Source organism: Rhinolophus hipposideros (assembly GCF_964194185.1).
Source record: "Rhinolophus hipposideros genome assembly, chromosome: 1".
In the NCBI taxonomy this organism is placed as follows: Eukaryota; Metazoa; Chordata; class Mammalia; order Chiroptera; family Rhinolophidae; genus Rhinolophus; species Rhinolophus hipposideros.
In genome coordinates this window covers 28,327,740-28,352,308 of record NC_138047.1, presented here as the reverse complement: position 1 = coordinate 28,352,308, position 24,569 = coordinate 28,327,740, and the positions used below count along the sequence as shown (strand labels likewise).

Genomic DNA, 24,569 nt, shown 5'->3' with positions numbered 1-24,569 from the left:
GTATTCATGTTTTGTTATCGGTATATATTGAGTATTACAATTAATAGTTTTTTTTTTCCTTTCTTAAAATGTGTATTCATGTTTTTGGCATCGTGTGTGTGTGTTTGTGTGTGTGTGTTAGGTTGGTGGAAAAGTAATTGCGGTTTAAAAGGTTAAAAATTATTGCAAAAACCCCAATTACTTTTGCATCAACCTAATACACATATAATATATACATATATACACACACACACACAAACAAAAATTACTTTTGCATCAACCTAATATATATATATAATATATACATATATACACACACACACACACACACACATATGGGGTGTGATCAAAAAGTACAGTGAATGTTTAAATAAAAACTTTGTTATAGTAAAAGACACATTACCATGAATCCCCCTCAAAATACTACCCCTTGCTTTGAACACACTTATCCCATCATTCTTGCCACTTTCTGAAGCAGTTCTGGAAGACCTCTTTCATGAATGTCTTTAGTTGCGCTGTCGTGGCTGCCTCGATGTCCTGAATCTATTCAAAACATTTACCTTTCATGGTCATTTTGACTTTGGGGAAGAGCCAGAAATCACACGGTGCCAGATCCCATGAATAAGGTAGATGAGGACACATCGTAATGTTTTTATTTGACAGAAATTGCCGTACCAGAAGCGATGTGTGACATGGAGCCTTTTCGTTATGATCACAAAATACAGTGAATGCTGCTGCCGAGTGCCATACAACAGAAAGGCAGGGATCTTCAATATGGGAAGCAACGCTTTGAACGGTAGTAACAGTGTATGACAAGTTTCAGCTTGTTCGCTGCAGTCAGTCGGGTGTGATCTACTGTTGAGAGGTGTGTTTTAAAGTGTGCTGTAAATCACCCTCCATCATGATAACACTCCGTGCCACACATTGCTTCTGCTACGGCAATTTCTGTCAAATAAAAACATTATGATGTGTCCTCATTCACCTCATTCGGATCTGGCACCGTGCGACTTCTGGCTCTTCCCCAAAGTCAAAATGACCATGAAAGGTAAACGTTTTGAATTGATTCAGGATATTGAGGCACCCACAAAAGCACAACTAAAGACACGAAAGAGGACTTCCAGAGCTGCTTCAGAAAGTGGCGAGAATGATGGGATAAGCATGTTCAAAGCAAGGGGAAATATTTTCACGGGGATTGATGACAGTGTGTCATTTACTATAATAAATTTTTTTTTATTTAAACATTCACCATATTGTTTGATCATACCTCATATGTATATATTAATGTAGCTAGAACTCAAACTCAGGCAGTCTGACTCCAAAATCCTGATCTTAAGGACTAAACTTTCTAGTCTCCATTATCCCAGATGAGTTGTTTTAGTCTCTTGGGAATTTCATTATGATTGTTGTAGGCATTTTCCACATGGTTTTATTAGGAAATAGTAAGTCATATTTTTAAAAATTCTTCATATTCTTTTTTCAAGGCTCATCTCTTGGGACCACTGTTCTTAGATGAGACCAGAGTTTATTCAGATGAACAATTTAGTCAGTGCTTCTGTATATTACTAACTTTCTATCATTTCACAGTTTGTTTTCATTATCTGTCAGCCTAATAGCAATGCAATATATTTATAACAATTTTGTATAGTACTTGTTGTGCAGCTATAAAGATATATGATGATCTTAAAGATTGAATAATTAATTATGCTTTAGAGTTTCTGAGTTCAGATGTTATTCTTATAGGGAGGACAACTTAGTTATTAAGCACTAGGAATATCAATGTTTTTTCTAGGCAGCACCTTACCTGAATCCAGCTTATCTGGGCCTTTTGGGATCAGAATCAAATGTCAAGAGTGCTGAGAATAGCAGGAGTGGAACTTTTCCTGGTGCTGAACAGGGACAATAGGATTTGGTCATGAAAAAAATTTTAGGTAACCTGATTTTCCACATATTCAGATTTCTCATTCTTGACTGATTTTCATTTGGTCCTAGGCAAAGTTAAAAGGGAAAAAAATGATGTGTTCCAAATAGATATGGTAGGTTAGATCATTATTTCACCAGATTTAATTTGGGCTTAAACGGGCTAATGAAGGTGAGCAGAAGAAATGAGCTCACTGTGTGACCTTGTATGCACTCACTGTTCTTGTCAGTAATATCAGGATGTAAATTTTGTATCTATGATTCTGTGACTGACAGAATTACTGTAGACATATTAATTCATGTACAAAAAGCTTTTCCCTGAATATCTAGATATTTAAAGGAAGAATGAAAGAGTATTAGAGGGATGCAGAGGCAGGGAGGGACACTAGTATATTGAAGGTAATTGCCTCAATACTTTGCTTAAATGTTACAAAATCTTTATATCCTATTATGAAGAAGAAAAGAGGCTTTTTTTACTAGGGAATGATGGTAATATATTTTCTGTTGCTCTCTTTGTAAAATAACATTAATTCAAAAAAAACATTTTAAAGTGAGGTGGCAAATTATCAGTTTATGGTCAACCTTTGACTATATAATGGTTTGACCTGAATATTAATACTGGAGTCAGAAACTCCCAGTTTAGGGCCAGACTGTTTTACTGTAGCTTTAGGCAAATGTTTTTTCTATTTCATTTTCCTATTTCTGTAATTATTTGCCTACATTTTTGAAGTCATGGTTAAGATTTGCATCACAGTGTAGTGCCTTGACTAAATAGGAACTTATCAAATGTCAGATGAGTAATTGAGATGATTTTAGATCCCTTTGCAACTGTAAAGGAATATAGAAATACTAAAACATATCTCACTGAACTAAATAGAGAAAGACCTTTGTGCTTGAATGAATAGCATCTCAGCAGCTCTAGCAGATCTAGAAAGAAAACACAGCTATTAGTCATTTCAGTGAGTGATATGTTATATAGAGTGTACCTCTGAGGAATGCATACCATCAGATTACTGTAAGCATACTTGTCATGGTTCAAAGACTGAATTCTCAGACCAAATCCTCTAATAATAGAGTTTGTGGCTAGTTAATTTAAAATATTCTTATTTTATTAGACAGTATCAATGTCTTGAATTGATGGGCTCATATATGCTCTAAAATGAAAGTATTGTCTTAGTATCAACAGATTATGTTTCATTTTACAATCATGGCTTCTTTTTTATTTATTGAAGTGACATCTAATGTGTGCATTAAATATCAAATACTAATTCAGCTATGATATGAAACAGTTATTTTTAAGGATCATGCATGCATTGACCTTTAAAATGCTTTATAATTTGATTAGACCAATAGAATAAACAGTCATATTTTGGCATACTTTGGGATATTTCCATAAATAATTCGTGTTCTCAAGAATATTTTGTGTTATACCTCATTTTAGTGATCGTGGTGGAGAAGACCCAAACCAGAAAGTAATCCATGGGGTTATTAACTCCTTTGTTCATGTTGAACAGTATAAGAAAAAATTCCCCTTAAAGGTAAAAAGCCTCCTTTAAAAACATGAATAATCAGACTTTTAATTTCTTAAATTACTTGTTTTAATTTTTTCAATATGATTTTAATTGCTTTATTTAGTTTTATCAGGAAATCTTTGAGTCTCCCTTTCTGACTGAAACAGGAGAGTATTACAAACAAGAAGCTTCAAATTTATTACAAGAGTCAAACTGCTCACAGTACATGGAAAAGGTAAGAAAACATGTTGAATACATCATCCATTATATATCAAACATGATTTTATTTAACATTAGTTTTCTTAGTTAATATACTTTGTGGTGGAACAGTTTGATCATTACTCTGAGTTATGATGTACAACACCTATTGATAAATCATTGTTCTTACTATAGCATTTTCCATGAGAAAAAGTGCTGTTTCAATTTTCATCATGGCTGATGCTTTTTGGCAAATCCTGATTACTTGACTTGCTTATCTTTAAAATCAATGTAGATTCGCATTCTTGGCAAAATAATAAACTATATTTATGCTTCGTGGATATGTTTAGGGAATAAGATAAGGATAGAAGCTAAGTGGTTGTATTTTTATCTTTCTTTCTTTAAAATGGAAGAAAAAGTAAGGAAAAATGTAATAACTCTAGATACTTGGATAGACTTACTTGGATAGATTTGGATAGACTTACTTGGATAGACTTGGATAGACTCTTTTGGTCTGTTAAGTTTTCGGAAGGCTGAGAAAGATTTTAATTTCTCCAAAAGAAATTTTAATCATTAAACCATCACATACTGATTACCATATTTAAATTCCACATGTATTTTCTCAATAAAAGAATAGTCATGTTATAAATTCAGCCATCATACAAGATATATTAGAAATTTTAATGAGGTTTTTTAATCTGCAGTACCAGATTTCAAGCATTTTATTATAGGATGATTTGTTTAGCCGAGAAAGATAAAAAGTAGGTAGAACAGCTATAGTATGCCTGAATAGAACATAGGTCAAGAAACCTCAGTACTTACTGACACACTGTTAGATATTTCGTAACGCTCAGGTCTAGAAGTCTGAGCTGTTTAATTCTCTTCCTGCTGTTATCATTAATTAGCTCTGGCACCTTGAATAAGTCATCCAGTACATTTTTCTCCATCTGTTCAGAGCAGGTTACACTTACGTCAGTGGTTCTCAGCTCTTAGCCCTTTTTGCTTCTGAGACTCATGTTAAAGATTCTAGATCCAATCCTGAAAAGTGCTCACGGTGATCAGTGATACGTGTACTCCTTGTATCTGGCTCTCAAAAAGACACCCTCGGCAAAAATATTGTCTGGTTCCACTTACATGAAATATGTAGAATAGGCAAATTTATAGAGACAGAAAGTAGATTAGAGGTTATTGGGAGGGAGAATGGGGAGCTATTGCTTAATGGTTATAGAGTTTTTGTTTGGTGTGATAGAAAAGTATTGCAAATAGTTGTACATTTAACTATTATTAAATGTATAATTCATTAATGATACCACTCAATTATACATTTAATAATAGTTAAAATGGCAAATTTTATGTTATATGTATTTGATCACATTTTAAAAACACTAATAATGTAATTCACGAAAAACCATTGAATTATGTACTTTAAGGGAGTGAGTCAAATGATATGTAAATTACATCTCAAACTGTTAAAAGGAGGACTATGGAAATTATGTTTGGAAAATAACGTTTATAAGAGTAGTTCATTTAATTAACTAATTAATGTAGCCTTCCTACTTCCCTTTCTGTATCTTTCCTCTAATTTTGGCTTTTTCCCCTAGCTACAGTGGTTTTTGTTATTTGAAGCCCTGGATTGAGATACTCCAACTTCACTTACCTTCTCTTGATATGTGCCCCAGATCCCACCCTCACCCCCCACCCAGTTACCATCATTTTATTTTTTTCTTTTTCTCATTCTCCCTTACCTCTTTCAGGCCCTCACTCTTCCCATTGCATTCATTTAATCCATAAACAGATTAAAGTCACAGTATGCTATAAATGACTAATCAGTTTAAGAACTATTTTTATTTTAAAAGAAACACTTGTTGACCAAAATGACTTTCTTAGTTGATGAAATAGTGCTAAACATCTATCCTTGCCCCCTTCTTGCCCACCTTTGGTTTCTGTGACTTTGCTTCGAGCTTCTGGCTCCTCAAAGTAGTACAGTGGGAAAGATACATCTGTGTGTCTCTCCTCAGTCTTGAGCCTCATTTTCATTAAAAATATCTGAAAGGTATTCAGGAGTGATGTATTATCTCCTCTGTCAACATCATCTTCCCTCCCAGCATTACCTTCTTACACCCAAGCAAACTCAACAGCACTTCCCAAAGGCTTAAATGCACAAAGTTCCCTGGGACCAGTTAAGTTCAGAAACTCTAGTTACGTAGCTTTGTGTTACAGAACATTTTCAAAGCCAAAACATCTGTATGTGTATCTGCTATGCTGGCATGGTTTTCATTGCAAATGTAATTTATTTTGAGGTAGAAATTAGCCAAATTCTCTGGCTGTTATCTTTATTAGTTATTGTCTATGTTATGTTAACCAGTGTATTGTTTGTATCTCAGTGCTTTTTATATAAAATTAGCTTTAATAAATGTCTTGATTAACATATTTAACTATGACTAAATATATTTTGACTTTCAAAAATTTTAATGAAACCTTTATTATGATTGTTAACTCTCATGTACATACCATTTACATGTTATAAGAAGAGGAACCAACGTAAAATAATTACTAACCTACTTGATTGTTAATGTAAATTATTTTTTAGATTAATAGTTAAATATTCATAAAGTGACCACCTGTTTTGGTTTTTAATAAATCTACCCTCTTTTCCTGTTGCATGTTAGGTTGTCTATATAATAGGATGACTAGGGTCAGTAAGTGAAGACAAAATGCAAGCCATCTAACTTTAGTTCTTGTTCATTAGACTGGTGAAATGTCGGTGATAGCTTAAATAAAAATTTGAAATGATTTATGGAGTATGGGTTTAAATTGGTTATATAATCCTTATTTGTTGCCTGGCCATGTTTAACTGAGCCATGAAAATTAGGCTACCTAAGTTACTTACTGATATTATAGTGTTTTCTCATAATAGTTTATGACTGTAAGAATATATTTCTAAAGGTTCTAGGTAGATTAAAAGATGAAGAAATTCGATGTCGAAAATACTTGCACCCAAGTTCATATACTAAAGTGATTCATGAATGTCAGCAACGAATGGTAGCAGACCACTTACAGTTTTTACATGCAGAATGTCATAATATCATTCGACAAGAGAAAAAAAATGGTAAGTGATATGAAACATAAATGTGAATTAAATTATAAGCTCACTTTTTACATAGTCTTCAAGTTACCTTAGATTTCAAGTATATTTTAGTAATAGTCTCTAAAATATTCAGTATGCCTTTTTACAGATTATTAATAATCTATTTTAAAAGACTTTTGGAAAAGTATATTTTCAAAGTATATTCTAAAGTCAAAAGAAAAACTGGGAAAATGTGTTTGCACAGTTTTATGAACACAAGGGCTAATTTCCTTAATACATTAAGAGTTCTAATAAATAGGGAAAAGGCAAAGAATATGAATGGATTTTAAATATTTGGAGATGCTCAGTCACACTCAAAATGGTGAAATACAAAATAAAAATACAATGAGTGCTAGCGATAAGCAGTGAAAAAGAATTTTTTAGAAAAAAGAAATAGCATTAAGAATTTTCAAATACTGGGGAATAAAACTAACAAAATATGTGTCAGGTTTATACAGAAAGCTAAACATTGTTGAAAACAACATTGGTTTATAGATCCAGGGTGATCGACTCAAAACCAGTGCTTTTTATTTTTATTTTTTTTTAATCCTGAAAGTTATACTCTTAGACTAAAAATAGTCAAGACGATGTTGAAGACCACGATGGGAAGACTTTGCAAGATAGCATGACTTACCATGAAAGCACAGTAATGAAGACAGTCAGGCACTGGTGCAAGGATAAACAAATAGACCAGTGGAATAAAATAGGCTAGAAATAACCCATGTGATGTAGGCACTTGATTTTAAACGAAGGAGGCACTGCAGAGCAGTGGGTGAAAGATAGTCTTTTCAACACATAGTACCAAGTGCACTGGATATTCACTTGGGAAAAAAAGTGAAATTTGATGTCTACCTCAGATACTATATACAGAATCAATCCAGTCATTGTACATTTTTGATCTAAATGTAAAGCAATAACACCTCTAGAAGATAATGTAGAGTAACTTCATGACCTTGAGGTAGGGAAAGCTATTTTAAATAAGACACAAAAGGTACTGACCACAAAGGAAAGATTGGCCAAGTGGGCTGCATTCAGATTAAGAACTTTGGATCATCAAGAGATAGTCATGGGGTAATAATATATTTGCAATGACTGAAAAAAGTTTATGTCCAAAATATAAAATAGTCAAAAAATTTGAACAGGTAAAGCAGAGTAGAGGATATCCTAATGGCCAGTAAGCATATAAAAAGGCACTCAAGCTCATTAAAATGGGGCAATGCAAATTAAAACCATACTAAGATATCAATACTTGCTCACATTTTGATATAAAATTTTAACAACTGGAAATAGTAAGTGTTGGGAAGAATGTGGAATAGTGGGAATTTGATATACACTGGACTGAGAGAGTATAAATTGATGTAACTTTGAAAAACTGACATTAACTGCTTCCATTGAATATATGCATATCTTATGATTCAGCCTTTCCCCTCCCATATATATTATCCTTCACCAAAAGTGCATGCACATATGTACAAAAAGACATGTACAAGAATGTTACGGCAGCATTATTTGTAATAGCCCCAAACTGGAAACAACTCAAATGTCCAATAACAGTAGAATGGATAAGGACAATATATTCATACAATGGAATATTATAGAAGAGTGAAAATGAACAAATTACATCTACATATGACTTACATATGTGAACCTTATAAACATGTTGAATGAAAGAAACTAAACATGAAAGAATTGTATGATTCCACTTTTATAAATAGTTCAAAACAGGCAAAACTAATCTGTGGTTTAGTACTTATGACAGTGATTACCTTTGCAGAAGAGCAAGAGGAGTAGTGATTGGGAAGAGGTGTGAAGGGGACTTCTAGGTGTAGGTAATGTCTGTTTCTTACCCTGGGCGGTGATTACATGGTTGTGTGTGTGTGTGTTCACTTGTGATAATTCATTGAGATATACACTTTTGGTTTATACACTTTCCTGTATGTATGTTATGCTTCAATAAAAAGTTTATAAACCACTACACTGAGACATCATTTTTCACCTTTCAGTGGCAAAGATCAAAACATTTAATAACACATTGTTGGCAAGGAGCTCCCTGCTGTTGGGAGCTCTGTTTAGAAGGATCATTCTAGAAGAATAAACTTTGACACAGCAATCCCACTTCTAGGGATTTATACTGTAGACATTCTTGTCCATATACATGGTTATTAATTGTAACATTGTAATATCAAGAGATTGAAAACCAAATTTCCATCAGTTGTTAATTGTAATATAGCCGTACAATGCAGTGCTGTACAGTTGTAAATATGAGGAAACGCTCTATGTACTGATATAAAAAGATCTCTAAGTTAAAATGTTTTATTTTGTAGTTGCAAATGATACATAAAATACACTGCACTATTTGTATAAAAAGGGGCAGAAGGAAGAATTTGTATATTTGCTTGAATGTGCATGAAATAACTTTCAAAAGATATTAAACAACCACAGTATTCCTTTCCCATGGGGAGGAGGACGGGGTGGTTGGGAGGCAGGTGTGGGGACTTTCTCTTTTATAATTTTGTATTTTGAAACATATATTGCTGAATATATTAAAAATATTGTTGAACTATTTGGAAATTTAATAATCAATTTTTTTCCCCCAGACATGGCAAATATGTATGTCTTACTCCGTGCTGTGTCCACTGGTTTACCTCATATGATTCAGGAGCTGCAAAATCATATCCATGATGAGGGCCTTAGAGCAACCAGTAATCTTACTCAGGAAAATGTGAGTTAATTTAAGGAACTGGAAATTTTTTCTCTTAATCAGGTTATCATGGAGTTGGGTTTTCTTAATGTACTTTTTTAAACAATGAAAGAAAAGTCCTACTGTGCCAATAAATGAAACATCTTTATTAAAATGTTTTAAACCTAGAGTTTCTTGGACACATTTTGCTATTATCAGATTGTTAGAAAGTCGTTGAATGAAATAGGCTTCTTCTTAGTTACACTGATAGCATGTTTCCCCGAAAATAAGACCAGGTCTTATATTAAGTTGTTCTCCAAAAGATGCATTAGGGCTTAGGTTCAGGGGATGTCATCCTGAAAAATCATGCTAGGGCTTATTTTCCGGTTAGGTCTTGTTTTTGGGGAAACACGGTGTGTTCATTTAGCAATTGTTAATTAACCTCATAGAAAAATATGTTTGCTGTTTCAAAATAATTGTGTTTCTATGTAACTGGCATTAATAGTTGTTGTGGACTTGATTAATGATAATATAGACAACTTAACAATTTGCTTTCTTTATATATGCTCTGAATTTGCTAGCCCAGGAAGCAAGTTTAGATGAAAACAATCTTCCCTAAATATATGCTTGCTACCCAAAATACCCAGCAGTCACCCACATGTGCCTAATACCCATCTTTCTTAAGAGTTCCCTGCCAATCAAATGACTATAACAAGGCATCTTTCCTATCAAAGTGTGTTCCTATTATCAAATCTTGTTGGACCGTCTTCCTTGTTTTTACTAGTGATAGTTGATGAATAGACTAGACATGACATGAGATGTTACTTCTCTTTCTTGAGGCAGAGCTATTTGCTGTCATCTATAATGTAGTCATCTGTATGTAGACATTGTACAGGCTATTTATTAGGTGTTCATCACCTTCATTGTAGATTTATTTGTCTTTGGCAAAAAATGCTTAGATTTTATGTCCTGCTACAGTAATGGATGTTTTCTGTTTTTGATAAACTGTTAGTTTATATCATTTATGTTTATTAGTCTGTGTTATTTATTAGGTTTATTATTTTATGTTATTCGTTTAACAGACTCAAGTTGTTAAATGACATTGGGTGTAGAGCTGTAGAGTTTGGTGTCAAGGATTGGGACATAGAAATACAAGAGAATGCGTTTATAGTACTAACTTCATAGTTAGCACCATTAAGAGTGAAAACTCACTTTTGCACTACTAAGTGTTTCTTCTCTCTGAGATGTGGGAAACTGAGACCCCAGCTCCAGGGGTCTCAGTTTCCTCAGACACTGGCTTTTGAACTCTGGTCTCTCTCTCTCTCAGCCTTCAGTGGCTTTGAAGGCGATTTTTGTTTATATAATCCTCTATGAAAGTGAGAGGCCTGGTGATTTCAGAGATTGTATCTTGTTACCTACCCTTAAGATATGGTATTTCAACACCAGAGAAAAGTGTGTTTTTAGTGGGTTCTTCTGGCAGACGACAGTCCTGCATTCTGCATTTCTGGTGTTGAGTAACAGCCAATTTCAACATCAAAGTTTTAGATTTTTAAGGCTATTTTAGCTTAAATTATTTTTTGAGGGTGTATGATGTGTAACATTAATTTGCTTGGGGAAAACTTTACTCTTAATAAGTATAATAAGCCTAATTATATCCTTGAACTTCTTAAAATGTGTTTTTGTACTTTACATTTCTAGATGCCAACACTATTTGTGGAATCAGTTTTGGAAGTACATGGTAAATTTGTTCAACTTATCAACACTGTTTTGAATGGTGATCAGCATTTTATGAGTGCACTGGATAAGGTAACTTTATATATAAATATGTATATGTGTATATATATGTGTATATATATTTTATTTATATATATTTATATATATTATATATATAACATATATATATATATATATATATATATATATATATATATATATCTGCAGCTACTTCTTGACATACAATAGGGTTAAGCCCCAGTAAACCCACTGTAAGTTTAAAATACCGTAAGTCAAAAATACATTCAATACACCTAACGTACTGAATGAACATCAAAGCTTAGCCAAGCCTACTTAAATGTGCTCAGGATACTTACATTAGCTTATAGTTAAGCAAAATCATGTCACACAAGGAATTCACTATAGAGTATCAGTTGTTTACCTTCGTGGTGGTGTGCCTGCCTGGGGAGCTGAGGCTCGCTGCCACTGCCCAGCATCGCGAGAGAGTATTGTACCACATATCACTAGCCCTGGAAAAGACCACAATACAAAATTCCAAGGACGGTTTCTTTTGAGTGTGTATTGTTTTATTACCATTGTAGATGCAGAAAATCACAAGTTGACCATCTTAATTCTGGGAATATATATATATGTGTGTATGTATATATATGGTTGACCCTTAAACAACTCGGGTTAAGGGTGCCAATACCCCTCCCCTGCAGTCGAAAATCCACGTATAACTTTTGACTCCCCCAAAACTTCACTACTGATACTACCAGAATTTTACTAACAGCATGAACAGTCAATTAATGCATATTTGTGTTACATGTATTATATACTGTATTCTCATAATAAAGTAAGCTAGAGAAAAGAAAATGTCATTAAGAAAATCATAAGGAAAAGACATTTACAGTATTTGTTGAAAAAAATCTGGGTATAAGTGAACTCATGTAATTCAAACCTGTGTTCAAGGGTCAACTGTAATTTTTTTTTATTCATTCTTTTGTTTTTAATTAAAAAAATTTTCAATTACAGTTGACATTCAATATTATATTAGTTTCAGGTGTACAGCATAGCGGTTAGACATTTGTATAACTTACAAAGTGATCCCGATTAGTTTAGTACCCACCTGACATCGTACGTAGGTCTTACAATATTATTGACTATATTCCCAAAGCTGTACTATTTTGTAACTATTAATTTGTACTTAATCTCGTCACCTTTTTCACCCAGCCCCCAACCCCTCTCTGACAACCATCAGTTTGTTCTCTGTATCTTTGAGTCTGTTTCTGTTTTGTTTGTTCATTTATTTTGTTCTTTAAATTGCACATATAAATAAAATCATATGGTGTTTGTCTTTCTCTGACTTATTTCACTTAGCCTAATGCACTCTAGGTCCATCCATGTTTTTCACAAATGGCAAGATTCCATTCTCTTTTATGGCTGAGTGTGTGTGTGTGTGTGTGTGCGCGCGCGCGCCACCTCTTTATCCATTCATTCACTGATGGACATTCCATGTCTTGGCTATTGTAAATGATGCTGCAGTGAACAGGTGTTTGCACATGTTCCTTCGAAGGAGTATTTTGAGTTTCTTCTGATGAATACCAAGAAGTAGAATTATGGGATCCTTCTTTGTCTCTTGTTATAGCCAGGTGTGGGGACTCTTCCCGTCAGTGGTGCTCTGGACTGGGGAAATCAGTGTATGGCTGGGACCCCTCACTCTGCAGTGGGGTCAGTTCTGGAATCAGACAGATGTACGTTAGAACCCTACTTGCCAAGCCCAATATTTTCCCTTGTAAAGTGGGGTAATCACAGCACACTTCTCCAGCTGATATATTCCTCCCAACTCTTAACTGCCACAGAGTGTGGGATCAGCCCATTTCACTTTTCTGCCCCTCCTACCACTCTCAAAGTGGCTGCTGCTTTATATCCTTAATTATAGGAGCTTTGTTCAGTTAGTTTTAGGTGGTTCTCAAGAGTGGTGGTTCTATTATTCAGTTGTAATTTTGATGTGGTTATGGGAGACGGCGAGCATAGCATTTATTTATTCTGGCATCTTGACTAGAAGCTTACTCATTCTTTAAGGCAGTTTCAGAATGGGGCCTTCTAATTATGAGATTTCTAATCTAGACGTGGAGATTAATATAACTTTTAAATTAATAACTGAATACTTAAATTGAATGTTTGAATTACGGGAATTGAATTTCCCATAATCATGACATATAAGGGGAGTTGTTAATAAACTAGTATGGTCTGAAAAAATATATATAATTTTAATATTCTGTATTGCTGATTTTTTTCTTTGAATGTAGTACTTAGGCTATATTGAATAATATTTGAAAGAAAAATATTTTACAAACTTCTGAATTTTTGTATACTTTAAAGGAAAATTGCTTACATGGTTGTTATAAGATTTTAAAAAGGGTAGTCTTATTTTACCTGTGTTCAAATATAAGTTATGAGTTATGAAGAATAGCTTTTAGTGGCAACAGGATATATAATTGTTCTATAATTATCATGAAGGATATAGTAGAGGAGTTTATTCTGTGTTAGATATGAAAACAAAATTAACAAGCTACCACCAAAATGCTGTGTTTTATGTGGGGTAATTTATGGACATACAGATTATAGCATATATTGAACCAGCTGTACTTTTACCCTGTTACTGGTGTTTAATTATTGGCCTGTTTTCTTTTTTAGGCCCTTACATCAGTTGTAAATTATAGAGAACCCAAGTCTGTTTGCAAAGCTCCTGAATTGGTAAGTTTGATGATTGCTTAAAAGTAATCTTTTCAAACATTGCTCTTAGAATATGAAACCTGAGGAGATTGTCAAATTAATTTGCTTTTGTAGCATTTTTTAGAAAAAATACATGAAATTATTAAAAATAAAAACGATTATCAACATCATACTGGCATTTAAGGAAGGCGGTCGGCCACATACTATAGCTTTTCCTTAAGAAATAACTGAAGGAGAAAATATTCCATTTTATAAAGTTTGGGTTTTAAAGAATGTCTGCTCTAAAATAATTTGCATTACTTCTCATAGAGGTTTTATCTGAAATCTAAAGGAAATTTGATGATAAATTTTTGGTAACCATGAAAGGAAACTTGATTTCAAGGTTGTTGTAATAATAAAAAAAAATACGTGTTTAATGTCAAAAATTATAGAACTGCCCAAAATTCATCTAGGTGTTGTTCTTTTGAAACTTATATTACTTATAGCAATACTTTATTCATCATTAAATGTTGATTAGATTTTTGACTTGTTCATAGTTTTTTTTTTAATTAAAATTTATTGGGGTGGCAATGGTTGGTAAAATTACATAGATTTCAGGTGTACAATTCTTTAATACATTATCTATATATCACACTGTGTGTTCACTACCCAGAGTCAGTTCTCCTTCCACCACCATATATTTGATCCCTTTACCCTCATCTACCATCTCCCTGCCCCTCTTACCCTCTGGTAACCACTAAACTATTGTCTGTCTATGAGTTTTTAGTTTATTTGTTTGTTTTGTTCCTTTGTTGCTTTCGGTTTTATATATATATATATATATATATATATATATATATATATATATATATATCTTTTTTTTTTTTAATTTGCCTTATGACATACATTTTAAGTTCTTTAGTGCATGTTCATGATTTTTAAAACATAAGCTTTAGGATGGCAGAGACGCTGTCCATTGATCTGATTTTGTACTGTTGTCATTTTGCCTCCTTTGAGGCATGATATATACAGAAGGGCCCTTTATAAGATTTACTGTCATTTTCTATTTGAGCTTGCTAAGTACTGTGACAACTTACTAAAGAAATCAGCGAAGGGGATGACTGAGAATGAAGTGGAAGACAAACTCACCAGCTTCATTACTGTTTTCAAATATATTGATGATAAGGATGTTTTTCAAAAGGTAAGTTGTGAATAGAGAGGTTTTATTTGTGTTTTAGTTAGCTTTGATTTATTTTTGAACTTTAAATCATTAGAAAGGAAGTAATCTTTAGAAATATTTTGTTAATATAGTTCTACGCAAGAATGCTGGCGAAACGTTTAATTCACGGGTTATCTATGTCTATGGATTCTGAAGAAGCCATGATCAATAAATTAAAGGTAATGTAAGCCTTTGATGTGATTATGTTCTAGAAATTATTTCATTAGCACATAAAGAGGTTCATTGCAGCATTATATGTAATAAGAAATAATAATTCATCAAAAGGTGACTGGTTAAATTTATAATGGTATATTTGTATGGTGGGATATGCAAATACTGTATTAAAAGCATAAATCTCTCCATATATATTGACATAGAGTCATCCACAAGATAAACAGTGTTAACTTTACAAAAGGTTTATATTACTTATAAATAAATACACCTAAAATATTCCTTTAAATACAAGTTTTGTAGTGCAGTTGAATTCGTTTATTTTTGCATCATTTTGGCTTACATATTGGTGAGAGAAGTAGTAACTAATTCATGTTTATCCTGAGTTACTCAATAGTTGATAATTTTTCAGTATAGCAGACTTGAATCTAATATGCAGACCTTTAACTATAGACCTAGCAATAGCAACACGTTCGTATTAATCAGTAAGTTTATTGTTTTTCTTTTTAAATCGTGTATTTTTTAAAACCTTTTTTTTTTTTTTTACAGCAAGCCTGTGGTTATGAGTTTACCAGCAAGCTACATCGGATGTATACAGATATGAGTGTCAGTGCTGATCTCAACAATAAGTTCAACAATTTTATCAAAAATCAAGACACAGTTATAGATTTGGGAATTAGTTTTCAAATATATGTTCTACAGGTATGACTGTGTTTTATTGTGGGCATTTGCTAATAATTTCAAATACTCTGATACAAAGGATTCATAAATGGATGGATTGCGTTTCTTTCACTTAATGGATTGTAGCTTCTAAAGTTATATGTTACATTGATTTGGAATAAAATGGGCCATGATAGTAATGTTGATGGGTTTTATCAACAGTTTGAGGAAAGAAGAAGGGTGCTTTCGTTGCTTAAATCATTTTACAAATATTTACTTTCAAGTCAGGTGTTTATTTAACTTTTTTATTTTACCTTTTTTCTTCTAGGCTGGCGCATGGCCTCTTACTCAGGCTCCTTCATCTACATTTGCGATTCCCCAGGAATTGGAAAAAAGTGTACAGATGGTAAGTTTGCAGGAAATATATTAGAAGATGTAAGGAATTTTAATAATTTAAATAATTTCATGTTATGTCACTTCAAATATTTTTCCAAAGTCTTAGTGGCTTGTGTGATATGAAAGTGTATTTACAAACTACAGTTGACCTACCTTGTAGGAAGAATGTAATTTATAGTTACTAATAGTAAAACTCAAGTACTAAGAGTGTCTGTCACACAGTTCTTTGTCAGTGTGCCTCTTACTCTTAGTAAATCTATCAACTGCTCTTAAGTTTTAAGTTATAAAAATTTTGATATTAGAATGTTGAGAACCTAAATACTTAAAACAATCATTTTCTTCTAATTTTTTATTTGAATTTTGAGTCATTTTTATACCTCATTTATCCCTTGTAGTAATTTTTATTTCTGGGCTGTAATTTAGGTAAATATATGTGGAATGTGAAATAATCTAGAAAAATGGATTGAATTTGGAAAATTCAAGTAAAAATTGCCTTAAAGTGTGACTGAATAGAAACCTAAGAGTTCTGGAGGCTGAAAGTCTGAGATCGGGGTACGATGTGCCAGGGCCGTCTTCAGGTCACAGACTTGTTTCCTCACATGGTGGAAGCGGGGCTAGGGAGCTTTGTGGGGTCTATTTTATAGTAGCGGTATTCTCATTCATGAGGGCTCCACCGTCATGATTTGAATCACCTCCCAAAGCCCCCGCCTCCTAATACCATCAGGTTGGGCATTAGGATTTCATCATATGAATATGGGAGGACACAAACATTCAGACCGGAACACTACAATTCACTCATTTATACAATTTCAGTAGTTTTTAGTATATTCACAGAGTTGTACAACCATCACCACAATTAATTTTAGAACATTTTTATTACGCCAAAATCACTCCAGAAGAAATCCTCTATGCATTGGTAGTCGCTCCCTGTTTTCCCCCATCTCCCTCCCCACTCCACCCAGCCCTAGGCACTCTGCCTGTTCTGGACATGTCATATGGAGTCATATCATATGAGGTCTTTTGTGACTCACTTCACTCACTTAACATAATTTCAAGCAAGGTTCATCCTTGTTGTAGCATATATCAGTAGGTCATTCCTTTTTATTGCCACATAATATTCCATTATATTCCACTTTATGGGTACACCACATTTTATTTATCCATTCATCTGTTGATGGACAATTTGGGTTGTTACCACCTTTTTGGTATATGAGTAATGCTGCTGTGAACATTCATATACAAGTTTTTGAGTAGACATGTTTTCATGTCTCTTAAAACTGTCTCTGTGATTCTCAAACTCACCAAAAAAACATCTTATTTCTTGATTGGATGGAAGTTTGGGTAGCATTTTCTTTTTTTTTTAGAGAAATCTTCATTATTTTTTAATAGTCCCTGATTCGGCCTGATTTGAAGTTTTGAGCCATTGAGTTATACATACATTTATGAAATTTAAGATGAAAATGGTATTTGTTTACACTATTTCCTAGAGAGTTTTTCAGTGGGTAGTATGAACCATTTTTTAAAGTGAACATGTTATTTTTGTTTCCTTCAAAATACGCGTTATAAATAATAGTATAGGCTCCAGAATCATACTTTCTGGTTTCAAGTTTCTACTCTGCCATTTACTGTGCTCTGTGACATTGGGCAAATAACTTTTTAATTTTTGTTAACTGATAATAGTACTACTTCAAAGTGTTGATATAAAGATGAAGTGAAATCATGTAAAGTACCAAAGCACTTAGCCTGGTATATAGTAAGTACTGTATTTTGCTATGTATAATGTGCACTTTTTCCTCCCAAATTTGTGAGGGAAAAATAAGGATGTGCATTATATACATGGGTAGTACTAATTCTGTATCTATATAAATGTTTTAAATTCTTTTATTTATGCTTATGAGTTAAAAGGGTAACTCTAGAAATCAATAACAATATCCATATGCAAAATAATACCCTGGAATACCATAATCAGTTTTGCTGAACTTACTACGAACTTGCAACAACAAAGAGTTCTTGGCCTTCTATGATACGTAAATATCATAAATTTGTTACTGGTACATAAAATTTCTTGTACCTTATATCTGTTTTTGTGTTTTTTAATTATTTGTTACATAAAATTTCTTGTACCATAATATGTTTTTAAAAGTGCTAAAGTTCTTTTATAATACAAAAAACAAATACCTAAATGTAAACAAATACAAATTTGAATTAAAAAATTAAAAGGTAAGATATTTTTCCCTCAAAGTTTGGGCCCAAAACATAGGTGCACATTATACACAGCAAGGTATGGTACTCAGTAAGCGGTAGCTGATAGTAGAAGAAGTAATAGTTATAGTAGGTATGGAAATAGCAGGGTACTATAAAGAGCCAGGTGGATTTCCAGAGACCAGGCATAAGGTAGACTTTCAGAATAAGAGTACAATTTAGGACTTTTTGCATCTTAGAAAAGGCATTAAAGCACAAACCATCTTAAAAACTGGATGAAAAAGAATATTCATTTGCATGGGCAGAGTATGAGCCCAGGTTATTGTAAATTTTGCAGAAAGGATAAATGCAAGCTAGGGGCAAGGGTTGGGATAACCAGGTAAAGCATTTTGATGTACTTGTGACCAGGCCAGAGAAAAACACGAACAGCTCACCTTTGAGTGTTAAAACATTTCTTTTTAGGAGCCTGCTCTTCCAATTGAAATTAAGGAAGAGTAGGGGATGGTAGAAATAAGGTTTTCTTCTAACTTTGTTTACTTCTCTCTTCCCTTGAAATAATTATTTTCCAATAATAGTTTTTTAATCCATTAAACTTTATTAATGTGTGACCATCAGGTTTCAGTTTTCTCATTTATGAAGAGGAAGTGGGTTTCTTTCTGACTAAAATTATGCTTTGAAGAATATTGTTCTCTCCATTTGGATTTTCTCTAACTACCAATAGAGGGAGTTTGTCCTCATTTTTCATCCTAGTAAATCCAAGTTTTCAGTTACATAGCAATAAAAATTCATCTGTGGGTACTCAATAGTTTATATTTTTCACATGTAAATTAGTGAGCTTTTATATTTTTTGTATCTTAATTTTAAGTATAACTATTTATCAAAACTACTTTCGTTTTACACATATGTATCTTCAAACTATGGAAATTAAACTTTAATTAAAAGTTATTTATTTTGCATATTAGACCAATACATCTTAATTAGATTTATTTTGTTTACGTGGTCCACAAACCTGAATAATACTGAAGAAATACAAAGTAATGTATATTAAGGCAGCTCTCTTATTAGAAGTCAATACTCATTGAATATGAAATGTTGATTTTTAAGGCCCTCTGAGTTCTAATTATGTCCTCAAATCGTACATGAAAGATGCTGAAGTTTAGTCAAGACATATTTCTTACTAATAATCTTTGATAATAATTATTTAATGATATATAGTTAAGCAAGGTTTTACGACTTTTGTTTTTTTACTACCAGATGAATTTATAATATTCCCATTTGGAATTGAATCTTTTTGTTATGACTAGCTATAGATACGAGAATCTTTACAATCAGATTTTAAATTTAAGGATAAAAGAAGGTGGTGTGGGCATATTGATATCATCAATAAAACTTGATTGATACTACTTACTCATTGCTAGGAGTGTATAAAGAGGTAAAAAATGTACCTTCAGAGCTTTGAATATACATCCTAAAGCTAGTTTTACATTTAAATAATTTGTAAAGAGCATTTTCAAGTTTGGTTTTCTCAGTTTCAAAAATGCTTTATTTTGCTTTTGTTCACAGATTCATTGTGTTTCATAATTAAATTAGGAATTGTGTAGTACTAATTGAATATTATTGACACTCCTGGAGATTATTAATTAGAGCATACTACGGGATCCTTTTATGACATATTTTTATTTTCTCTTTATCTAGATTAGAACCTTGCAAAAAATCTTAAGTATTTCTGGTGCCAGTCATTTCCTTTTAATCATACAAAGGGGTTGGTGGATTTGCTCATACAGGAGAATCCTGCATCATTGGAGCGAAAACATGCTTAACAAGTTTCAACTTCCCAGGACTAGGCAAACTTGGAATAAACTGCTGAAAGATTTCACTAATTTCCTTGGCTGGCAGTTGTAAATTTTGTTGTAAGGAGTGGGCATAGTGCAGTTGATAGGTCAGACGTTGCTAATTGCTTTGTTTAAACTTCTTTTGGAAAGTGCAGAAGGTAAAGTTTGATATAAAAGTGTTATATCAAAAGTTTGATATGAAAGCACAGATGTAAAAGCTTTAGGTATATTACATATGACACATCATGCTAAAAGTATGTCCACACCTCTGAATTATGGCATGATGCATTTGTTTATTTTTCAGTTTTGTAATGAAGTTGGTTTTATTGTGTGTTTTTTTGTTTTTTTTTTTTACATTTCAGTGTTATTTTCTCACTGTATATTATGTAATAGGTCTTTAAAAGATATGAACTGTTTTTTGGATTGATGTCCTACAATTACACATTCAGTCCAAGGAAGGAGTTTTTAAAATATCAAAGCTATATTAATAGAATGTTAAATTTAATAATATTGGCAAAAATAATATACAAAGACAAGTACTGGGAAGCTTTGTTCATATTAGTGTTTGACTGGATGTGGAAGTTAAATCATAGATGTCACTTCATAGGTAGCCACAGATACATTAATCAACCTATCACTTCAACAAGGGTATATGTTTGCAAACAGATTAGAAATAAAGGTATGACTCGTATATTCATATTGAAATGTATATGATGGTGGTTTTGGTTAGTAATTAGTATTTATGAAGTCCAAATTGATATTCAAAAATGATAATGAATCACTGTAATTTCTGAATTTATACAAAAAGTCAAACTTTCAGGGCTGCGTTTTAGTGGAGAGTGCCCCAGAGAAGGTTGAGTTGGACTAATACAGGTATGATGTTGGTCCGGGACTGACATGGATGTGTTTTCTCACCTGTAAAATGAGTAGGTATATCAGATGATAACGTCTTTTCTAACAGAAGCATTTTTTAACTTTGTTAGTGTAGTGATGGCCAAGTAAGTTATGTTATAGTACTGAAAATAATTTTTTTTTTTTTTTTTTTTTACAGTTTGAATTATTTTACAGCCAGCATTTCAGTGGAAGAAAACTTACATGGTTACATTATCTCTGTACAGGTAAAATGCGTTTAATTATATCTAGTTTAATGAAATTTATCTGCTATGATTATGTTAATAATTTAGAAAGGGATTTCCTATCGCCTAATTATAGTGTTTTTTCCTAATGACGTTTTTTAACCTTTTCTCCTCCATCTACCTTTAATGCTAAATATTAAAGCAACTAATAATGAAATTCAAGTGCAGCACCTTTTACTAGTATTTTATTAATTAATGCTGCTTATATTACTACTGCTAATTAAGAAAATTTGCAAATTTTATGTTTTGTTATATTTTTGTAACAAACTACTTTTTATAGACATTAGAAATTTTATTTAGAAACCCAGACTTGATGAATCAGCTGCTCTGAAAAACCTGTTTTCTCTAAGTATGCCAGATATCATTGGTTTCATTAAGTATTACAACATCATAAGGGGATATAAACATTTGATTTTTATTTGTGGTACTATAGTGGACTGCAATAGTAAATGCTTTTTCCAGAATGTCCTGGTTAATTTCCAGTAGTTTCCAATTTTAGAAAAGTTTAATCAGAATCTAATCCTTTCCTTTGCTTCTTTCTGGAACAGTGGGGGAGGGGGCACTGTTAATTTAGTATTAATAGTAATAATACTTTAATATTTATTATTAGGTAGAATTAATACTTGAATGATTGTAGACTGTGTGCAATTACTCTAAGAAGCCTGAATATGTTAGCCAAAGCAAGCATTCACACTTTCTCTACTTACGCTTTGAAAAGTACAGTGAATCAACTTTCCCATTGTGTGCGAAGAAAAGGGTGTATATGTTAATATGTCTTAGAAATGATACAAGAAAATCTGACCAGTTGCCATAATCTTCATTAGGAAAGTCATTGTATTCGATCACCTAAGAGAAATTTCATCTGAGTAATTTCTCTTAAGTGCCATTTATTTGACTAATGGACTTTTGGAATATATCTCATTATGTTAGTAATACACATTAGTTCATAATAATTAGTGCATAGTAATACATATTTATATAAGTTTATCTTTATTGAACAAGGTGGGCATTTTAATTTTTTCAGTAGTTTGTAAAGTAGACTTTTTGATACTCTTAATTAGTGGTCACTTAGTTGTTGGTCTTGAATTTTACATATATTGTGAATTTTTTCTGTTCTCATTTAGTAAATATAATTGATTTTAAGGAAAATTATTGCTAGACCAGTGTTTTAGATAACAAAAAGCTAATGTATCTTAATGTAATTGAATTTAATTTTTATTTCCCCTTCATATCTGTCTTGGGGAGTTTAAACTCTCTTGGTTATTCTCATTACCTCAGCAACTAATCCACTTTCCTCATAAAGTAATTTTAATGCGGATCTCATTCTTTTGGTGTTTGGCAACTAGTTGTAATTGTAGAAAGAAAGAAAGAAAAACTATGTACATAATTTTTGCCATTAGAATTTGTCCTGATAAGTGTTGTCAATAACATCTAAATAGAAACGAGAACAACTTTCTTTTTCTGTTTTAGAACTATACTAAATTCCCAAGCTGGTCCATAATAACCAGATCTTTGGAGCTCTTGTTTGTTTGTTTTGTCTTGTGTTAGTGTAGTGTGTTTGTATCTTAATTAAAGCCAAATAGTTTTTCCTTTGGAAAAGAGATGTTAACCTTGTAAGTTCATTTCTTCTTTTGAATCACTGAAGGCACTGAAAATATCTGTTATTTATCAGTGAAACCATTGGGTAAAGTTTCATTTTTGTTTTTCATTTATTCACTTAATAAAAGGTTCCCAAATACCACCTGTACTTACGGTACTTGTTCTAGAGTGCCCACATTTGTCACAAAGCTCTGGAGCTCCTTTGAAACAATCGCTCTGATACTAGACTGATCACTCAGAGTTCTGTTTCTTGAGAACTCCTGGTATACATGTAATCGGAATTACTCTTTCCTAGTCTATTTCCACATTCCCAGGTATTTTTGTGTTATAAGCCAAGAGTCTTTACAAATTGTTGGATATGGGGTATAAAGTGGTATTTGAAGGAATTTAGAATCAGAAGATGTAGGGTTAAATATTAGCCTACTACCTGTTTGACCTTGAGCAAGTTACTTAACTTCTCTGTGTCTATTTACTCCTCCTTTATCTTTGTAAAATTAAATTTATCAACATCTTCTGTGTTCCAAGTACTTCTAAATGCCAAGTAGACAGAGACTCGGCCCTTAAAAAGCTCACATCTAGTAGGAGGACAACAAGTAAAAGATTATAACACAATGTTTTGAATGTTGTGATGCAGAGGCAAGCCCAGGGTTTTAATGAGTCACACAGAATGGCAGTGGCAAACAGCTACTAGCAAGGGGAGCCTTCTGGCTAGACCACAAATAAACTTGGTTTTCAAGGATGAATATGACTTAGCCAAGATAGGTATAGAAGAGTGTTGGGAGGGTATTACCAACAGAAGTCAGAATTTTGAGAAGTAGGCAATCTATGATATCAGATGTGACAGTTACTGATGAGAGAAAGATGAAAATTCTATTGGATTTATGGACATTGGGTAAAATTATTCTGAGAGAATAACTTGATGGATACGTACACATACAGAACCTGGAATCCATATATAAATAAATTTCATTTGTGGCAGAGCAAGAAGTTATAGGAATCCCAGATCAGTGGCTGAGAGATAAATTGAGAAATAATAATCTCAAGAGAGGTAACACATCACTGGGTAATACATAGACATGTAGGTGATACACATTGTTACGTCACGTTAGCACTTAGTGTACTGTAAATCATTATGGAAATGTTGGTAGTTACTATTTGCTAAAATGAAATCTGGCAAATTTGGCAAAATGAAAATCACACTGTATTGTTGCACATATCTTAAAAGTGATTGTTTCTGTCATTGACTGAATTCTTCTCATTGATTTCAAGTATTTCAGCAGCTGAAGTGGTGAGGGGTTTTAGTATTATCTAATGTCCAGTCCGTATTCAGATTTTCCTGATCCCAGTGACTTTAATTCTTGTTTTTAATGTAATCAAAAGTCACTAATTGCATTTGTTTTTTGTGTGTTTTCGCTTCCTTTCTCCACCATTTAACCCCTTCCCCCACTTTAACCCTCATGACATACTTTTTTGAAAACAGCAGGTCAGTTGTCTTATAGACTATGCAGCAT

The 24,569-nt window shown here is 32.7% G+C and overlaps 1 protein-coding gene across 10 annotated transcripts in view; it reads left to right on the top strand.

Moving 5' to 3' along the window:
* CUL2 (cullin 2) overlaps window positions 1–24,569 on the top strand; it is a 112,960-nt gene that overhangs the window by 79,354 nt on the left and 9,037 nt on the right. For all 10 annotated transcript variants that reach the window (XM_081045487.1, XM_081045493.1, XM_081045486.1 and 7 more), the window contains 11 exons: window positions 3,338–3,434; window positions 3,532–3,642; window positions 6,552–6,714; window positions 9,330–9,454; window positions 11,111–11,218; window positions 13,826–13,885; window positions 14,916–15,044; window positions 15,155–15,241; window positions 15,783–15,935; window positions 16,222–16,299; window positions 21,375–21,441. In XM_081045487.1, the coding sequence (XP_080901613.1) occupies window positions 3,338–3,434; window positions 3,532–3,642; window positions 6,552–6,714; window positions 9,330–9,454; window positions 11,111–11,218; window positions 13,826–13,885; window positions 14,916–15,044; window positions 15,155–15,241; window positions 15,783–15,935; window positions 16,222–16,299; window positions 21,375–21,441 (1,178 nt within the window). The remainder of the gene's footprint in view (window positions 1–3,337; window positions 3,435–3,531; window positions 3,643–6,551; window positions 6,715–9,329; window positions 9,455–11,110; window positions 11,219–13,825; window positions 13,886–14,915; window positions 15,045–15,154; window positions 15,242–15,782; window positions 15,936–16,221; window positions 16,300–21,374; window positions 21,442–24,569) is intronic.